The 17302-nt window shown below is 51.7% G+C and overlaps 1 protein-coding gene and 1 long non-coding RNA gene across 6 annotated transcripts in view; one reads left to right on the top strand and one right to left on the bottom strand.

The window, feature by feature from the left end:
• LOC102010368 overlaps positions 1-12291 on the top strand; it is a 13163-nt gene extending 872 nt beyond the window's left edge. The window contains exons 2-5 of one of the 3 annotated variants that reach the window (XR_001233419.1): positions 1070-1257; positions 2008-5579; positions 7189-7459; positions 9820-12291. This is a non-coding gene — a long non-coding RNA (uncharacterized LOC102010368). Of the gene's footprint in view, positions 1-1069; positions 1258-2007; positions 5580-7188; positions 7464-9819 lie in introns of those variants that run through there. The other 2 variants (XR_001233421.1, XR_001233420.1) reach the window with 2 other exon arrangements.
• Grhl2 (grainyhead-like transcription factor 2) overlaps positions 1-17302 on the bottom strand; it is a 131961-nt gene that overhangs the window by 14655 nt on the left and 100004 nt on the right. For all 3 annotated transcript variants that reach the window (XM_005381921.2, XM_005381919.2, XM_005381920.2), the window contains exons 10-13: positions 9484-9571; positions 8912-9051; positions 6921-6952; positions 1972-2066 (exon numbers count right to left, since the gene is read on the bottom strand). In XM_005381921.2, the coding sequence (XP_005381978.1) occupies positions 1972-2066; positions 6921-6952; positions 8912-9051; positions 9484-9571 (355 nt within the window). The remainder of the gene's footprint in view (positions 1-1971; positions 2067-6920; positions 6953-8911; positions 9052-9483; positions 9572-17302) is intronic.

Raw genomic sequence — 17302 nt, 5'->3', positions numbered from 1 at the left:
GCTGTGCGGGGCCGCAGACCGAGCCCCGGCCGCCCGGGGACGGGCCCGCGGAGTCTCCAGTCAGCCTGGGAAGAGCGCTTGGAGCCTGAGAACGCCCATGCGAGGCACGGCAGGGGCCCGGGCACCGGGAGACGAGCGCGTGGGGCTCGAGCGCAGATGCCCCCGGCCCACACACGCCCCTGGCTGCCGGTGCCCATCCTCCCAGCTGAGCAGAGCCGCCGCAGCCCCGGCCGGCCGCGCTTTGTCCGCCTCTCCCAGCCATGGGGTTGCTATTCTCAGTGGGAGCGAGCGGGTTGGGGCTGAAGCCCACGCACCTGGTCCCTCCGGGAGAGCACGCCCGGGTCAGAAGGCCCCGCAGAGCCTGGAGCCACCACCGTCAGACGCCAACTTAGCGGGAATCGCCACCCACGAAAGAGCAGCGGCGCCGAAACCGCATCCTCCTGCTCGCCAGGGGTGGCGCCCACGGTGTCACTTTACACAGCACGCAGGCGCCTGCGGGGGCTGCCGGCTCAGCTCTGCCGCCAGCTAGGGCCCAGGGCGGGAGCAGGGAATGCAGAAGGAAGCCAGGGAGGGGAAGGAGGAGACCTGCGTGTTGCACAGTTGCTTTCTCTTTATCAGATATAAAAATATCTATAAAGTAAATAAAATGAACATCTCCAAGGAGTTCCAAATTTAGCCCTTTGGGACGAAGATTTTATAGTCTCCATTTCTGCCAAGATGAATGATCTAATGGTTATTATCAGAGGGCTGGAGGTCAGCACTGCATGGAAAAATAAGTAGAGCCTAGGACCCCAGTGACATCTAGATGAGGAAATGAAAGTCAAAGCAAAGCCCACCCGTGGCTCTCAGAAGAAAATCCTGCAGCTTCTTCCCGAAGCTCTCCAGTCCAGCCCCCCAAGGGAACCCCGCCCTCTGCTCCTTGACCTTTCTGCGGCTCCATTCACAAACCAGTGTCTTGGGGACTGACGCTGCCCCTTGCTTCCGGAGGGCTGGCAAGGGCTGGGGGTGGTCTTTCCTGCAAGGGGAGGGGAGGGCCACCAAGCAGGACAGTCCCACTGCTCTCCCACAGGCTTGTGACGGCCACCCGCAGTTGGGCATGCTGGGTACTTCTGGGAGGCCGGCTGGCATTAGCTCTGTGCATGGCAGGGCAGCGGAATCCTCACCCCACAAGTGGCTACGAAGGCAACTCAACCCATGGCAATGGCTTCGGTGACGGGTATGATCACCGCCTCTCGGGGAGCTTCCAGCAGATGAAAAGTAAGAGCTGTCGCTGACCCCGACTCCAAGTCTGCCAGGCACCTGCGTGGAGTGGGTGCTCCAAGCAAGAACCTTCCAGACGTCACCTCCCTCACCGTGGGCAGGTCAGGGTGCCCTGGTGTGTCACTGTGGTTCAGAGCTAGCAAGGCCCTTCACTTACTTTAAATGACAACCCAACAGAATTCCTGAAGCCCTCGAAGTTGGCCACAGCAGGGCAGGGGGGAATAGCCACTCAGGATGAGCATGCCCAGTAAGAGGGGCTGCTAAGACATAGACGCCCTCGAGCTGTTTCCGACCCTTTCGGGAGGTGGAATAAGATCCAGGTCCAAGGAAGAAGCTGTGACATCTGGGAAAGCTGAGGTCCGGGGCAATCGCTAGCTTTGGTGACAGGTGCTCGCTGCCCGGCTCCTCGAGCTGGCACTGTCAGACACAGCAGGGCTGCTCTCTAGCGGTGGACCCTGCTGCTGGGGGGTCAGCACACACACTACGACCCTCCCAGGGCACAGGAAGGAGCTGGCGCACAGAGAACAGACCTCATTAAGGTGTGGAAAGGACAGAGTTCAAGGCAGGGGAGGACCGTGGGCTTCCTGGGTAGTAAGAACTGTGCGGGGCTGGGGCTCCCTGGGCCGCGGGCGGCCTGGGCTTCGAGCTCTTCTTGGCGAACCGGCCCCACCCTGCCTGCCACACCAGTGTGCACCCTGTCCCAAGCGGTACCTCGCTTTACGCCTTCTTCTTTCATCTGCTTGGCAGGCGCTGGGCCGAACTCCTCCTCCATGGGCCTGAACATCCGCTTGACGAGGACACTGCTGCTGGAAAGGACAGCAGAGGCTTTTCAGCAAAGCAGACAAGGTGCCCACACCCAAGGTCACGCATGTGTCGGTCCCTGTCCTCTTCCACAACCAGACCCACTCTCGACCTCCTCCTCCCCCTGCGGGTCCTGGGGCATCCCTGTTGGAGGCAGGGCCTGCACTGCCATCTTGGTGCTGGCCCAAGACCTGCTCTGCATCGCTGAGGTGAGGCAGCTGGGCTTTCCCCACCGCAGCCTGTGTTGTCCCCCTCATCTGCTCACTTCTGGACTGGGGGAGGCAGGAGCAAGCCTTGGTGTCCTTGCAGCCCTCGCATGCAGCGGAGGCCTGGCAGTCCAGCCCCTCCAGGCACAGCAGGGACACAAACCGCCTCCCTGTGACTCGATGGCCAGGCTGTCCTGACTTCCTGCTGCTCTCCCTCTATGGCTGGAGCAGATGAGCTGCAGTACTGGGAGTCCCTCAGGGACCCAGGTCTTTCCCCTGTGCCTGGATTCCCATGTGTGGGGCCCTGCATGACCTCAATTGGGCCAGTTCTGATGGTTCTACTTTTCCTCCTGGAGCTCTTGTCCACACCAGGCACTCTAAGGAGGAGGAGGACTGGGAGGACAGAAAGCGGAAGACAGCACACTCCCACATGCTACTCAGCCTCAAGGGAGGCGACACAGGTGCTTATGAATGGCTCATTCTCCCTGGGGATCCCTGAGCCCACGAGCAAGGCTGGACCGGAAGTTCAGAAGGGTGAAGGCAAGAGCGCTGAGACACACTATCTTGGTTCACATCCCTGCTGTACAGTTTACTGCTGTGGGAGCCTGGACAAGTTTTTCCACTTCCCTGGGCCTCAGTCTCCTTCCCCTTAAAAAGTTTGTTGACATAGAAACAACATTTGAGGAGACAGAACTGCTAAACCCTGACCGTGTAATTTCATATGCAGCAGGCTATCACACTGTACTCGGGAAGTGAATGCAAGCATTGTATGTCCATCAAAATGTAAAAATTAGTTTAACTAAATAAAATGGAAAAGAAGGCTGCAGTGAGCAGGAATGGATGCACACGGCACTCATGGGACCCCCTGGAGCACCGTGAGCTCCTCTCGCGCTGGGTGAAGATGATGATGGTGAGGCCACGTTGGGCAGATCTGGGGAGGAGCCACAGGGAGAAGACCAGATGCACAGACCCGAGACAAGTTGGAATCCCCCCTACGTCACAGAGACACAGCCCCAGCGGACACTCGGCCCAGTCTGAGGACTCGTATGGTGAAGTTCCCCACATGGATGGGTGACATCGGGACAGCCCCAAGATCCCACATAATGCGGAGCCTTGTGGCTCCCTGTGGGTGTTACTGTTGCTCAGAAGTCATCAATCACATCTTCAGTCAAGCTAGTGCTAGCGTAAAGGGGAAAAAGCACAGGCGTGTAACCGAGGGAAGTCCAAAGCATATTCCTACCATTCCAAGGGCTTACGTTATTAAACCAAGGGTGATCTAATTTATCTTCTCATATTCTAGCTTACCCAAAGGGTGGCCCAACCATGAAAACTCCTGTGTAAGACCTCAGCACATTTCATCTCCTCAGTCACCATGAATCACGGACACCATGAACCAGCCGGGGCGAGGACCCGGCTCTATCCCATCTCAGCGAGGACTTGAGGCTCAACATGTTGAAGGGCTTACATGGGGCAAAGCAGCTAAGAAGAGAAATAGATCTGCAGTGACCTCATCTTTGAGGGCACCACCTCGTGAAAGAGTTACTCAATAAGTCTGGGATGAAGAACAGTAAGGGTATGAGAAATAATGAGTCAGAATTCTCCTATTTTCTTGCCTAGTATGTCAGACAGTGAAAACAGCTGGACAGCTGTCCAACGCTCAGGTCCCAGCGCAGGTGGCCATCAGTCTGAGGGCATCACTCCCTGGACCTGCTCACTATACTGTGGTAACAGTGGAAGCGCAGTGACCTTGATCTCAGGACTACAAGACTAGAAAACCCATTCACAGAGCAGCCCGTGGCCAGAAGGTTAATGATGGGGAGCAGCCTGAAAGGTCACCAGACATGCTGTCTTGCGGGGTGAGCTTGCCTACGCTTGCGATGTTCCTTCTTTATGAAGCAAGATTTGCTTATATTTTTTCCAGTCCTGCTGACTTCTCATAGCACCCCATTCTGAGCCACGACAGACCTTGCCATTAAAATAACATCTGGGATAAACCACATTGCTTGTGGGAGTGTGGACGTGCTTTTCCACACTTTCAAATCTATGAAGCCAGCAGGAGTCTGGATGTTTTATGTGTTGTGAATTCAGCAGTTTCATTTATTTTCAGTGCAGGGCTAGAAAGCAAGGGCAGCTGGACGAGCCCATTTGCTAGGTGAGAGGGCCCAGACCTGAGGCCTCCCGGCGTCCAAGCAAATTGTTTCATTACAGCACAAAAGGACCGGAGGACCAGGAAAAGCTGGTTTCCCTGGCACCAGATGCCATCCCGCTGGCACTGTGAGGTGATCAATATACAGAATGATCCAGTGAGCAGCACATTCAGCCGCGAGCTGTGGGGTCGATTTCAGGAAGGGAGTCCCTGAGGTATGAGCAGAGTGCTAAGTTTCGTCACAAAAACACCAAAGGTGGCAGAGAAACACTGGGAAGCATGTGTCTCTGGCCCTGACAACTGAGCTGCTAGAGGTGCCGAGTGCCGAGGAAGGAGGTGCTCTCCCCAGTCCAGAAAGGGGTTGCAGGCACCCCAGAGACAGAGCTGGTTTTTCTGCTTACAGCCTGTGTGAAATAATCACCATGAGTGCCCTACGTAAGTAGAGGTTCCTGCCCCATGTTAGCTGTGGAAAAGACAGGGTTATCTTATATTCAAGTCCTCACAATTCTTTCATACTTTGGAGTAGAATCTCAGCTAATTCACTTTCAACAGATTACTCTTTGGGAAAGTCAGCCCAGAATGACTTTAGTCAGTGCCAGCTTGGGAGTGTTTAAGAAGTCACCTGACAACCAGAGAAAAGAAGAAAGGTCAGACCCGAGAGCGTGCATCATTGCCGTTCACTCCAGCCGCTAGAAATGCACCACTTATGTGCCAGGAGAGAAAGGACAATCTAATGGGTACTTAAGGGTCTGAAGTTTGAGGTTAAGTCCTAGACAAGATTCTGCCCCTGCCTACCCGGCTGGGAAATCACCGGAGTCCTTTGAGACTCCCTTCCTTCAGAGCTGAAGGTTTCTAAATGGGCCGTTTTAACTGCTCAGCTCTGCCGGAACAGCACCAAAGCAATCACAGACAGCGCATGGAGGACCTAACATGGCTGTGTTCCAGTGAAACTTCGTGGACACTTGGATTTCATAAAATTTTCACATGCCATGAAGTACTATTCTTCTGCATGCTTTCAGCTGTTGAAACGGAGGAAAACCATTCTTAGTTTTCAGACTCTTCTGAGGCTCAGTTTGGTCCTCAGGCTGCCATTTGCCACCCCGGCTCTAGGATCAACTCTACAAGATCTGCTCCCCGCACTTCGCCAGCGGAGAGATGCCTCACAGGTAAACACACCGCTTACACAGGAACAGGGATGCCCAGGCTGACTGCGGGCTGGGGGAAAATGAACTACAGATGTCAGCCCACGTATCAACTGCAAACAGAGACTGCAACATAAATACTAGAAGTGAAAACACTGTAAGAGGAGAAAAATAAGCACTCAGGACGTAAGAGAAAAACAGCCCCAAACATCCTGCAACTCGTATGGTTTAGATGTGTGAATTTTAAGGAGAAAGTCCTTTTTTTTGTCTTTTTGAGACAGGGTTTCCCTATGAAGTTCAGGCTGGCCGTAAGCTCACTTTGTAGCCCAGGCTGGGCTCAAAGTTGAAATGATTCTCCTGCTTCAGCACCCCCAGCGCTGGTGTGCACCACCACGCCCTGCCTGAGAAAGTCAATTTTAAGGAGACTACTAATAGACTAAAGCATCCCCTGGAGGAAAGTGAACAAGCTGAGAGGTAAAACTGTATTTTAACAGTTGCAGGGGGGAAAGGGTCATCTAAATGCTGAGAGAGGGTAACACTGATCCAGAGAGCAGGACGAGAGCTGATGGAAAGAGGTTAAAAGCAGGGAGAAGTCGGCGACACAGACAACAGAACTTCCGAGGACTGAGTTGCGCAGAGGGTACTGAGTGGCCATTGCTGGCAACACCCAAGCAGAAGCTGGCCGGCCGCCCCCCAGGAGCGTGGCATAGCTGTTACCAGCACCTGGCAGAGGAAGTTGGCCGAGGGAGCTTGGAGGTTCCTCTGAGGCTCTAAATTGCTGAGCTTTCATGAGTTGAGGATGGACAGCTCTCTGAGGAGGTGGCTGCCCCTAAGACCTGAGGGCCTCGGCCAAGCGTCCTGTGTCCTGAGAACATCCCCAGCCTGGTTGCGGAGCTGTGACATGGAGGACTCTGGGGCCTGCGGGGACAGCCTCCTAGCTGAAGTCCTAGGGGACCATGGGCAAGGACTCAGCCTTCCCGGTCCCCATGCAAGCCAGCCTGGAGTGGGGGCGTGAGACAGACGTGTGGGCCCTGGCTGCACAGAAGCACGGCAGGCCGCCTCCTACGGCTTCTGCCTCAAGGGCAACTCGATCTTGTGCTGGGGCCAAACAACAGGGGCAGGGCTAGCACCAGAATTTCACCAGCTAGAAAGATGGAGAGGAAGAAATAACGTCTTCAACAGCGCAGCATAGGAAGAAGAAAAGGGAGAAAGAGAGGCCTGGAGGGAGAAAGGTGTTGCCCCAGCCTCCCTCCCGGAGAGACCCGTCTCTGCTGGCTCTGGAGTGCGAGGGGTTTCCCGAGCCGCCCTGGCCACCGGCGCAGGAAGGGCCTCAACCACTGCCTGACGCGTGCACGGAACCCTTACCCTTCTCGCTCCTCGTCCGCGTTGTAGTACACCTGTGGAACAAAACAAGAGGCTCACCGCAGGTCACGACAAGACACGGAAACACTACAGGACACGCACTTTCTTAAGGCAGAAACTGTCTTCAGAAGACAAAGTTTAATGATGCCGTATATGTGTGTGCGTCCGTCTGTGTGTTTCTAAAGAAATACAAATTTTACCGCTTTACATTCTCCCTGGGGCTAACTCTTAGGTTTTAATGAAATAACATTGGAAGTCTGCTTCCACCTAGGTAAGGCAGCCTGATTGGATTACCACAGCCCCGAGCCTGTTCTTGCTTGTGACATTAAGAAAATATGTCGCCGACCGGATCTGAATTCATCGGTTAGAAAGGCTCTGGCGAGCTGACCCCAACCTGCGGGCCGCTGCTCCTGTTTCCTGCCCTCCTGACGGGCCGACTCCCCCATCTCGCCACTGTCACAGTCATTTCTTTTCCTCTCGCATGACGATCCGCTGTTCCTTCCTTGTCTGCTGTTGGATCCATTGCAATAAAGGCTTTTTAAGTAAGTCTGCAAACCTTAGAGAGCCTCAAATTACCTAGAGAACCTACAGGTGCAGGTTCCTGGAAGCACTTCAGCGCCTCTGCTGTGACACACGGGAGGGAAGAGTGGAACCCGAATCCTCCCAGGGACCCCCGTGACCTGGGGCTGCTCACGAAGCTCCACTTGAGAGGCCCTTCCCTGGGTGAGGGGGGTCCCCGGCCCAGGTGCTCCAGGAGGCTGCAAAGCGTAGCCCGCCCTGCCCAGCGCCCAGCCCTGTGCACTGCGAGGAGGGCAGCTCAAGGGCCCCGTGGCGCCTGCACAGTGGGCTCGCTCCTTCCCGTGACTTTCCCACAGTGGCCTGCGGAGTGCTCGGGCCCACATGTGGGCTAGGGCTGTCCTCCGTGTGGCCTGGGTGCCTCACTTGCTGCAAGAGCGCTAGGGCCACTGGTGCCACAGCAGGGCCCAGGCGGACTCATGCCTGCTTGGCTACCACCGCCTGGGCCCCGTCTTATTTTGCATACAAAGCCAGCGATCCCTGCCCTACCCCTGGTCTGGCCCTGACGCTGCCTCCACCTGGGGTGAGCTCCCAGGCCACAGGCTCTCCGGGAGAGGCGGAGGCCTGGCCTTCAGCTTGGTGAGTAGGTCAGCCACGGGAGTCACAGAGTTCTCGGGCACCGCTGCGGGGTCCTCGCTGCCGGAGTGCAGGGCAGTGCCCGCCTGAACGCTCGAGGTGAGGGTCCCAGCAGCCCAGGGGACAGTGACTGGGTTGCCCTGCAATTGCTGCAGCGGGCAAAGGCAAAGGCAAAGGCAAAGGCAGAGGCAGAGGCTGTGTGCTCCTCCGAGTCAGCCCCGGGCCGGGGCCCAGCGCAGGACGCCAACAGGCAAGCTTCCCTCCGAAGATCCATTTTCAGATTCATATTTCCATCATTAAAATTTTAGGTGCTATAAAATATTCTAATAATCTGAGCTACCCCAGTGGGTTAATTACTGGAGTTCATGTTAATTTAATATTAGATCTTTCATTTCACATGTAGATATACCTAGGAAACGGGAGTTAGTGTGCTTTGTTTTCTAAAGGGAGAGACTGTCTGCAACCTCCTGTGTCTTTAGAGAAGAAATGATTTAGCCGTTCAGTGGGAACTGTTAATTTTCTAAGAGGGAAACTGCTGATGGGATCTGATTCAATCAGTTTTTCCCCTAACGCAACTTCAAGTTGCAAGTGCAGGTATATTCCATACCAGTAGGGGGAGCTCCTGTGCACCCAGCGCAACTCAAAGGCCAAGGCCAAGGAAATCCCTGTTCTTACAGGAAGTGGGCCTTACTGCCTCCTCTTTGACTGTCCGGGAGGCATTATCCTCTCCGAGACATTCTTTCCTGTGACAGGGAATGGCCACTGCCCTTCCTATCATGAGGGGACGGTGGGTTTTGCTCTGTGCCCCCAGCACACGCAGGGGGGTGGTGGGGAGGCTGTACCTGTCCGGTCCTCTGCAGGTTTGCAAAGTGAACGTCGGGAATGAAGAGCACGGGCTGCGAGTGCAGGTCGGGCATGGTCTTGAAGTAGGTGATGTCACTCTTCTTCTGTAAAGGTATGGCGGCCAACTTCCCGTCAGAGGCTGGACGCGACCACAAAACCCATAAAGGACAGGGTTACGCATGACTGAGAACTCACAACTGTCAGTCCTGTCTCAGAAAGCTCGGGACCCTCCTACAAAGCGCTCCACATACCACAGATGGCAGGCACTTTAGAGCCACCCGGCCCCCCGGGAACAGGAGGAGCTGGGCTTGCTCCCTGGGCCCCTCACACCCATCCCGCGCCACCGCCCAGTCCCGGCTGGTCCCAGGAGGACGCTGGTCTCCATACTGCAAAATCCCACCTACCCTAACCTCACCAAACTCATGTGATTCTGTTTGTTCTCCACAGGGACAGTCACCCAACACCCCGTCACCCCACCTGCCGGCTTGTGTCCCCCCAGCTTTCCATCTTCACCCCCGGGCACCTTGCCCTCCTGGGCTCCCCCACAGCAGTCAGCCTTGGGCAAACTCACAGTTGTTACATGGGGCCTGGGGGGCCTGGCCCTTCCCTTTCTTCCTGTTCTGCTTCCTCTCTTCATCTCGGATCTTCCTTTCTGCACCCTGTCAGGGAAAACAAACACAGACACACCGGGCATGTCATCAGGGTATGCAGGAACACACACACACACACACACACACACACACACACACACACACGTTGGGTTGTGAAGCTCCTTTACCCTCCTCGAGTTTAGCCTTCGATTCTGGAAGCTGACAGCACACGGAGGCCTGCGCTGCTGCCCTTCTGACCTGGGAGTGATCCCTGTCATCCGAATTTCTTCCTTGTTTGTTATCTTGTCTATTCACAGAACTTCAGCTTTGAACCCGTAGAGAAAGCCCAGGCCCAGACCCCTAACACAGGGAGGCCCATTAAGTAACTTCAGTGATTATCATCCAACGTCCAAAGATGAAGCACTGGCCCATTAAATCACTCGTAGGCAGGGAGACGTCTTTACGGCTGCACCTGACTTCCCTGGCAAACCTTCCCGAGGCTGCTGACTGCTACGGAACAATCGCAGAAGCGCAGCAGCGGAAACAAGGGAAAGCGCTCCTGCTCCCTTGCCGGGTGATCACACGGACACAGACGGAGCCGCTCTGCCTGTGCGCGCCCTGCTATCTGCGTGGCCATCGTCACTCTCAGACAGACGCAGCCCGGCGGGAAGAGGGCCTCTGTCCGCCCCTTTCTGTGCCTTGTTCTCTGTGGTCTCACTGTTGCACCGTCCTTCTTGCCGAACTGCCGCATCTCGCCCAGCTCACCTGTCACCTTACAGCCCGTGCCCTCGGCCTGTGGTGCGTCCCTGCTGGCTCTTGTTTTTAGCCATGTGCCGACGCATTTTCCTTCTCACTCCCCGGAAGCGGAGCTGCCCCCGCATTCTGGTGTGTTCCCTCTGTGCCTGCTTCGGAGGGCTCATATGACTGCAAGCTCATCTGCAGCGCGTTTTCCTAAGGCCCTGGGCAGGCGATAGCCACTCCGGCACCTTCTGCTCCCTCCCTAAGGCCCAAGTCCGCTCAGCTCCTGCCCCTGCAGCAGATTTGAGGAGCTGGGAAGCCCAGACCGGCTGGTGCCCCTTGTGCCTTTGAACACTGCCCTCAAAGCATCGCTGTAGACGGAGACCTGCCAGTGTAAAAAGTTAATCTCGCGCATGCAAAAAACCAGAACAAAACAGGAACAAGAAAAACCCAAACTAAAGTACAAATGGGATTGGTGAAAATACTTGAAATAAAACGTCACATGAAGTGTCAGATTCTAACTGTGTAGTGATTTGAATCTAAGGACTGAAACCCTAATGGGAGACGGGCGTCATGAGACAGGCAGGTCACGGAGAACGCGCGGTGGCTTGGATTTCGATGGTGAGGCGGGCTTCCAGTGAGCAGGCAGATCCCCAGCTTTAGCCAGGTGAGCCGACCACACAGTGGGGCTCGTGATCAACAGAACCAAAGCACAGGACACGGCTTTTGAGCTAATGCTCAAAGAATTTAGCATGATAGCAAGGCTTACCTCGCTCATCTGGCACTTACTCTGTGCCTGGCGTTTTCTAGTGGGGAATCAAGATACGTTAGCCAGATAACTTACATGTGCTTTGTTTTTGCAGCAGTGCAGGTTGAATCTGGGGCTCTCACACTGAGCTACATCCTCAGCCCTTTCTATGTTTTATTTTGAGACACTATCTTGGTAAACTGCTGAGTTGCCCAACTTGGGCTCAAACTTGCAATCCTTCTGCCTCAGCCTCCCAGAGTGCTGGGATTCCCAGGTATGTGCCACCATGCCCAGTAAACATGCATTTTTATAACAAAAAAATCACCAAATGAGGTAACTGTTTTACTTACTGCCAAAGGAAGTAGTTATTTTACAGTGCTTCACTTTAAGTTTTAAGTTGTTATTGACGCATTTATGGAAATTCACAGCAAGATGGAGATAAAAAATAGAAATACCTTGGAGATCTCCTTAAGACGTAATTTTGTAGTGTGTGTGTTTAGATACAGGTAAGGGGCGCTAACATCCATGGGGGAGGGCCTGAGTTCATATGGACCCGTGAGAGCTCTGCACAGCCCAGCATTTACTACAAATAAAACTATGGGTCTTTATTTTCTATTTATGACCAACTTCAAGGTTGGTCAAGCAACTGTATATTTCTGTGAGGAATGGATCTGGAATTCATCTGTTTCAAGATTTATATATGCTTCTTGCAGATTTTTAGGAAATAAAGCCACCTGCTTATTATTTTGCATGCACTTCTTGATATGCTAAACCCAAGTGATTAACGCAAAACCTAGCATAGGTGTCTACTGCGCGCAGCGTAGGTGCCACTTGTGTGTAGGAACTTCTTGTCCAGAGCCCAGGTATCAGTGAAACAATCCGGATAGTATCTGCACTTGGGGGAAACTCAGCTCTCCATTCTGAAATAAAGCTTTGGAATTCACGATGACTCAGGGACGCTTCAGTACATTCTGTTAAGATGGAGAAAGCCTCCCTCGGTCAAGACCTCCTAAGAATTCCTTTCCTTCCTAGGTTATTTGTGACCTGGACCTTCTACAAAATATTACTTGTACTCTTATAAAAGCTCCTAAAGGTCTAGTTCTTTCAGAAGAGTATAATTTACTACAAAGACCAAAGCTAGCACTGGACAGAATATCCCTCACCCCAATTTATTCAGTATGGAGTTCTATATCTGAAAAATATACCTCAAGAGTTCCTCCTATAGCTGGGTATGGGGGCGCATACCTGTAATTCCAGCACTAGGGAGGCTGAGGCAAGAGGAATGCTGTGAGTTCAAGACCAGTTTGGGGTACACAGGGATTTCAAGGCCAGCCTGAACTACATAGCAAAGAAAAAAACTGAACTACAAAGCTCCAGAAAAAAAACAAAACAAAACAGAGTTCCTACTATATATTGTGATCACTTTTGCCAACACAAGAGGTGACAGCCATCTTTGCTTTTTATCTTTTCAATTTTTATTTTAAGAAATTTTATTTTATTTAAAGTTTTGTGCAACATACAGTTACTGTTTGCAGAAATACAACATTCTTATTTGTCATGGAAGTTTTTTGGAAGCACTCAAATGCAAAGATGACAATATACACATAGGTGTTTACCTACATGGTGAAATAGAGTTTGGGTTTTTTAATGCACAAGCATATGCACCTCACTAGCAGTCTCAGAATACCAAGACAGTTAGAGAACACCTGTATTTTCATCTGCAGGCTCACAGGTGTACAACACAGAAATCAGCCAGGAGAACCCAAAACACTGTAGTGTTTCATCTGTTCCGGATGCTAGGCTGTGATGGGAAACTTACAATTTTAAAATGGAATAACTGGGGGCTGGGGATTTAGCTCAGCGGCAAAAGCGCCTGCCTGGCAAGCGCAAGGTCATGAGTTCGGTTCCCGGTACTGGAGAAAAACCAAAAAAAAAAAAAAAAAAAAAAATGGAATAACTGTTCTTGCTTTAGAGGATAATTTAATTTAAGCATTTACATTTACACATCATTTTAAAAGTGCAAAACTAAAACCTGTATTCGGGTTTTTAATCCCCTACAAGTGAATTTTGCCTGAATTTGCAAATTAGAGCTGCAAATGACAAACTATAGGAAAAGACTTTATCTACTTTATTAGAGAAATTGACTGCAATTCAGTCAGTCCACCTGCTTAGTCCAAGAGATTTCCACCCATGCAAGCTTCCTTCCCGTCTAAGCCTTAGCATGAGGGTTTTAGGCACCCACTAGGAACCCTACATCTACTTATTTGAAATAAATGCCAATCACTTGCACAGTGGTCGCCAACCATTTTTCTTCTACTTAGCAGTGATATGTATTAGACTGATATTTACGACAGGAGTTATTAGAAACGCCACCTGTTTTCTGACGGGTGAAGTATATGCTAATGGGATTCTTTCTGGGCTTTACTCATGTTTACCAACATGTGCACACAAGGAAGTGGTTCTCCGTTACTTCTCTCCTTGCTGGAGGGTACCCTCTTAGCATGACTTCAGGAAGCAATGCTTTGGGGAAACCCGTACGACCCTCTTTCTAATTCTTTCTCTTTCTCTTTTTGAGGTACTATGGTTTGTGTCTAGACATCCCCTCAAAGCCTCATGCAGCCACAGGCGGGGCTTTTTGAGAGGTGGCTGAACCTATAGTATGTGACTGATTCGTGGTGCAGCGCTAGGATTAAGGGGCATGATTGTTAAATCAGCCCCCTAACTGGTTAGGCACCGCCCTAATCTCAGTAGCCTGGATACAACATAAAAGATAGGAAGAGGTCTGTCTTGCCCCTTGCTCGCTTGCTTTGCTGCCTTCTGTCACCACGAACTGTTTCTCTTGTGCGATGCCCCCTGCCGTGTGCCACCCTGCCTTGGAGCCAGCCGATTATGGCCTGAAACCTCCACAAACTCTGAGCTGAATAAACCTTTCCTCCTGTAATTTCTGGGGTGCTGGGGCTGTGGCTCGGCAGTAAAGTGCTTGGCTAGCATGTACAAGGTACTGGGTTCAATCCCCAGCACCACAAAATAAAAACAAAAATATTTTCAAACAAAAGGTGCAACCTGTCCTTTTATGTACCGTTAGCTTCTTACAGGCCCTATTATTCCAGGGCAGAAGATAACAACAACATACATGACTCTCCGTCCATTCTGCCCCTTTGGGGGAGGACCTTATTTTCTTTCATGTTTAGTGTAGAACAGGATAATTATATGAGTGTCCTTCAAGCCTTCTCTTTCCCTCTGTCAACAGAACGGGGTTGTCCAACTGCTCTCTGCCAACTTTCCTTCTCTTTTTCTTCCCTGCTAACTTTACTCCGGGAGTAAATCCCCTGGAGGGGAATTCTAGCACCTCCCTTGGAATATCTGGAACACGGTAAGGGAGTTCAAATCACTAAGGTGCTCTCCCATTTGTACACCTGACAGTTCTATGCTGTGCATGATTGGAAAGTGTTTTCTTTCTTTCTTTTCCTGTTTTTGTTTTGTTTTGCTCAGTTTTATTTTGAGATGGGGTCTTGCTGTGTTGCCCAGCCTGGGCTCAAACTTGTGATCCTTCAGCCTCGGTTTCCCCAGCAGCTGGGGTGACAGGTGCGCACACTGAGGGGGCTTGAAGATGTTTTTCAATGTTTAATGTGCTAAATTAAAGACACAAGTTGATTGTTTTCTTTATAAAAGCTCCTTGACTTTTGTTGAGGTGTCAAAGCACCAGTTACCATTTTGATATTCTGTACGTCGAGTTATCCCTTGGGGCCCGGAGTTCGACCTCAGAACCAGCCTACATTTACATCCAGCTCCTCTGCTTGCTAGCGTGTGGCTCCGACCTGCAGAAAGTATGACCGCGGTGCACACTGGTGTGTCCTGCTGTGTCCCGGCGACGGCCCCACTGTCCCCCAGGCTGCAGTGCTGCTCTGAGTAACGGGTGTGCGGCACCAACCGAAGTTGTCACGGTCTGCGTGTGTTGTGATTGGGGCGGCCGCGAGGCTGCGCGTGCTGCAGGGCTGTCCTCCCTCCCGCCCCGCTTCCTGCTGTCACTGTGCTCACTGCGGGACCCGCCGCTCCCTACCGTCACTGCGGCAGCCTGACGTGAAGACGTCCTGCGGGCTCTGCGGGCCGGGACGCGGGCTGAGGCCCCTCGGATAATGGCAGGCAGGACAGCGAGCCCCCGCCTCCGAGCAACCTGTACTTGAGCCACGCCGACAGGCAGCTGGCTGCTGTCCAGTACCCTGACGCCCGTGTCCTCGGTCTCCGCGCCAGAGCTCTCTGGCTCTCCCACCACACGGAACTAGACTCGGAGGTGAGCGTGTACCACTCCTCTGTGCTGTCATCCTCACGGGCGCCGTCTAGAGCTGATTCTCTGCCCCATTCTTTTTTTTTGTTGTTTTTTGTTTGTTTGTTTTTTTCCAGTACCGGGAATTGAACTCACAACCTGACACTTGCCAGGCAGGCGCTGAGCCTTTACTCTTGGATATAAAATCCTTGGTCATGTTTATTTACTTGATCAAATATCACCGTCTTCTGACAACTGAAAGTTTGCTGATACAAGTTTCTTTATTAGTCACTAATTGTCTCATTTAGATGCCCAAGAACATTTTTCTGTCTTTATTTATTTATTTTTTTTTGGTTTTTCTCCGGTACCGGGAACCGAACTCACGACCTTGTGCTTGCCAGGCAGGCGCTTTTGCCGCTGAGCTAAATCCCCAGCCCCTTTTCTGTCTTTAAAATGTCTGATAGCTTAACTACTTGCTAAGGGTTGTGTGAATAAATTCCCACAGGTATGTGACAGACCACTTTGATGGGTAGAGTTTCTGCTTCAAGATTTCCTAGTTAATCCTTTTTAGCATTTGCACTGTCTTGGTTGTTGCTCAAAGATTTCCATCCTGTGTGATTGGCTCCTCTTTACCTCTCTTCTATATCTATTATTTTCTCTCACATCTTCTTCATTTTTCCTGATTTTTAAAATTGTTCTATTTCCAACTTGTATTTTCTTGAGACCTTATCTGTCGTACTTATTCACCTTGGTGTTGCATTTAATATCGTCTCCTGAGATATTTTAATCTTTTATTTCTAAGTCCTTTCCTGAGTTCTAACCCACCTCTTTTTAAGTCATTCTATTCTCCAAACACCTCATGGGTAAGTTTTTCAAGTTGTGGTTTATTTTGGTCATCACGATTTCTGTCATTTTTTAAGTTTCATTTGTCCTGTTTGGAAACACAGGGCGTTTCCTGTGTTCTGGTTTCTGTCCATAGAGAAATTAGGCTGACCTTAATCTCTTTTTTTCTGAGACATTTTAAAAGATCCAACACTTTTCTTGGGTTTTCATCTAATGTTTAAGTGAGCTCAGTGGGCGGGGTCAGTCACTCCAGCTGCTCTCCTGCTCCCTCTGCTGGTGGGTTCGCAAAGTGACACAACAGTAGCCCTGCATTTCTAAGATCTTCCCGTTGGGAGTCTCTTCCCACCCCTGGCTTTCTCTCTCCTTTTCCATTGTGTTCCTCAACTCAACTTGATTCTGTGAGTAACGGTTTTTCCCAGACGTGGATTTTGTCCTCCAGAACAGATCATCAGTTTCTCACTTTTCACAGAGAACAAAATCCATTTCAGTGTCTGCACTCCCTGGCCCCAGGCTGCCTGTGGAAGGCCACTTTGCTCCCTCCTGTGCTCCCTGGGAAATTCTGCACCAGGTGACCCCATGATCCCTCACAAGATGCTACCAGCACTCAGGTCGTGAAGCTAGAGTTGCCCGGCCCCGTTCATACCTGGAGCTGCGAGATGCTCTTTGTTGCCTATGCATGTTTTAAGCTTTGTGTTGTGGCAGCTTTCAGGGTGATCGGAAGCACAAGTTCAATGTGCATGTACTCTGAGGAGCTTCCAGGTGCAACTCCATCCACAAAAGTTCTGATAAGGCCTCCACGAACTCACACAGTAATAAAAGGCACCTGGCTGTGTTCTGGGACAGCATCAATGTCCAATAAAAACTGTTACAAAATCTGTTATTTCAGCTATCAAACTGAATCAGACTACAGCACAGGTATAGACTAATGTTTGTGTACCTGCCCAAAATTCATATGCTGCAGCTCCAACCCCCAAGGGGATGACACTTGAAGGTGGGGCTTGTGGTTTAGGTGAGGTCATGTGGGAGGGGCTGTGAGGGTGTGATTAGCACCTTGCAGGGAGAGGCACACGCTCCATCACCGGAGGACACTGTAAGAAGAGGGCACTGCAAGCCGGGAGGAAGAGCTTCACAGAACTGAACTAGGCAGCACTGACCCGGGGCTCTCCAGCCTCCTGAGGTGTGCAGAATACACTTCTGTTGTTCCAGC

This window comes from Chinchilla lanigera, unplaced genomic scaffold, assembly GCF_000276665.1.
Source record: "Chinchilla lanigera isolate Chin_1 unplaced genomic scaffold, ChiLan1.0 scaffold00016, whole genome shotgun sequence".
NCBI classification, from domain to species: domain Eukaryota; kingdom Metazoa; phylum Chordata; class Mammalia; order Rodentia; family Chinchillidae; genus Chinchilla; species Chinchilla lanigera.
This window is presented reverse-complemented; position numbering and strand designations above follow the sequence as displayed.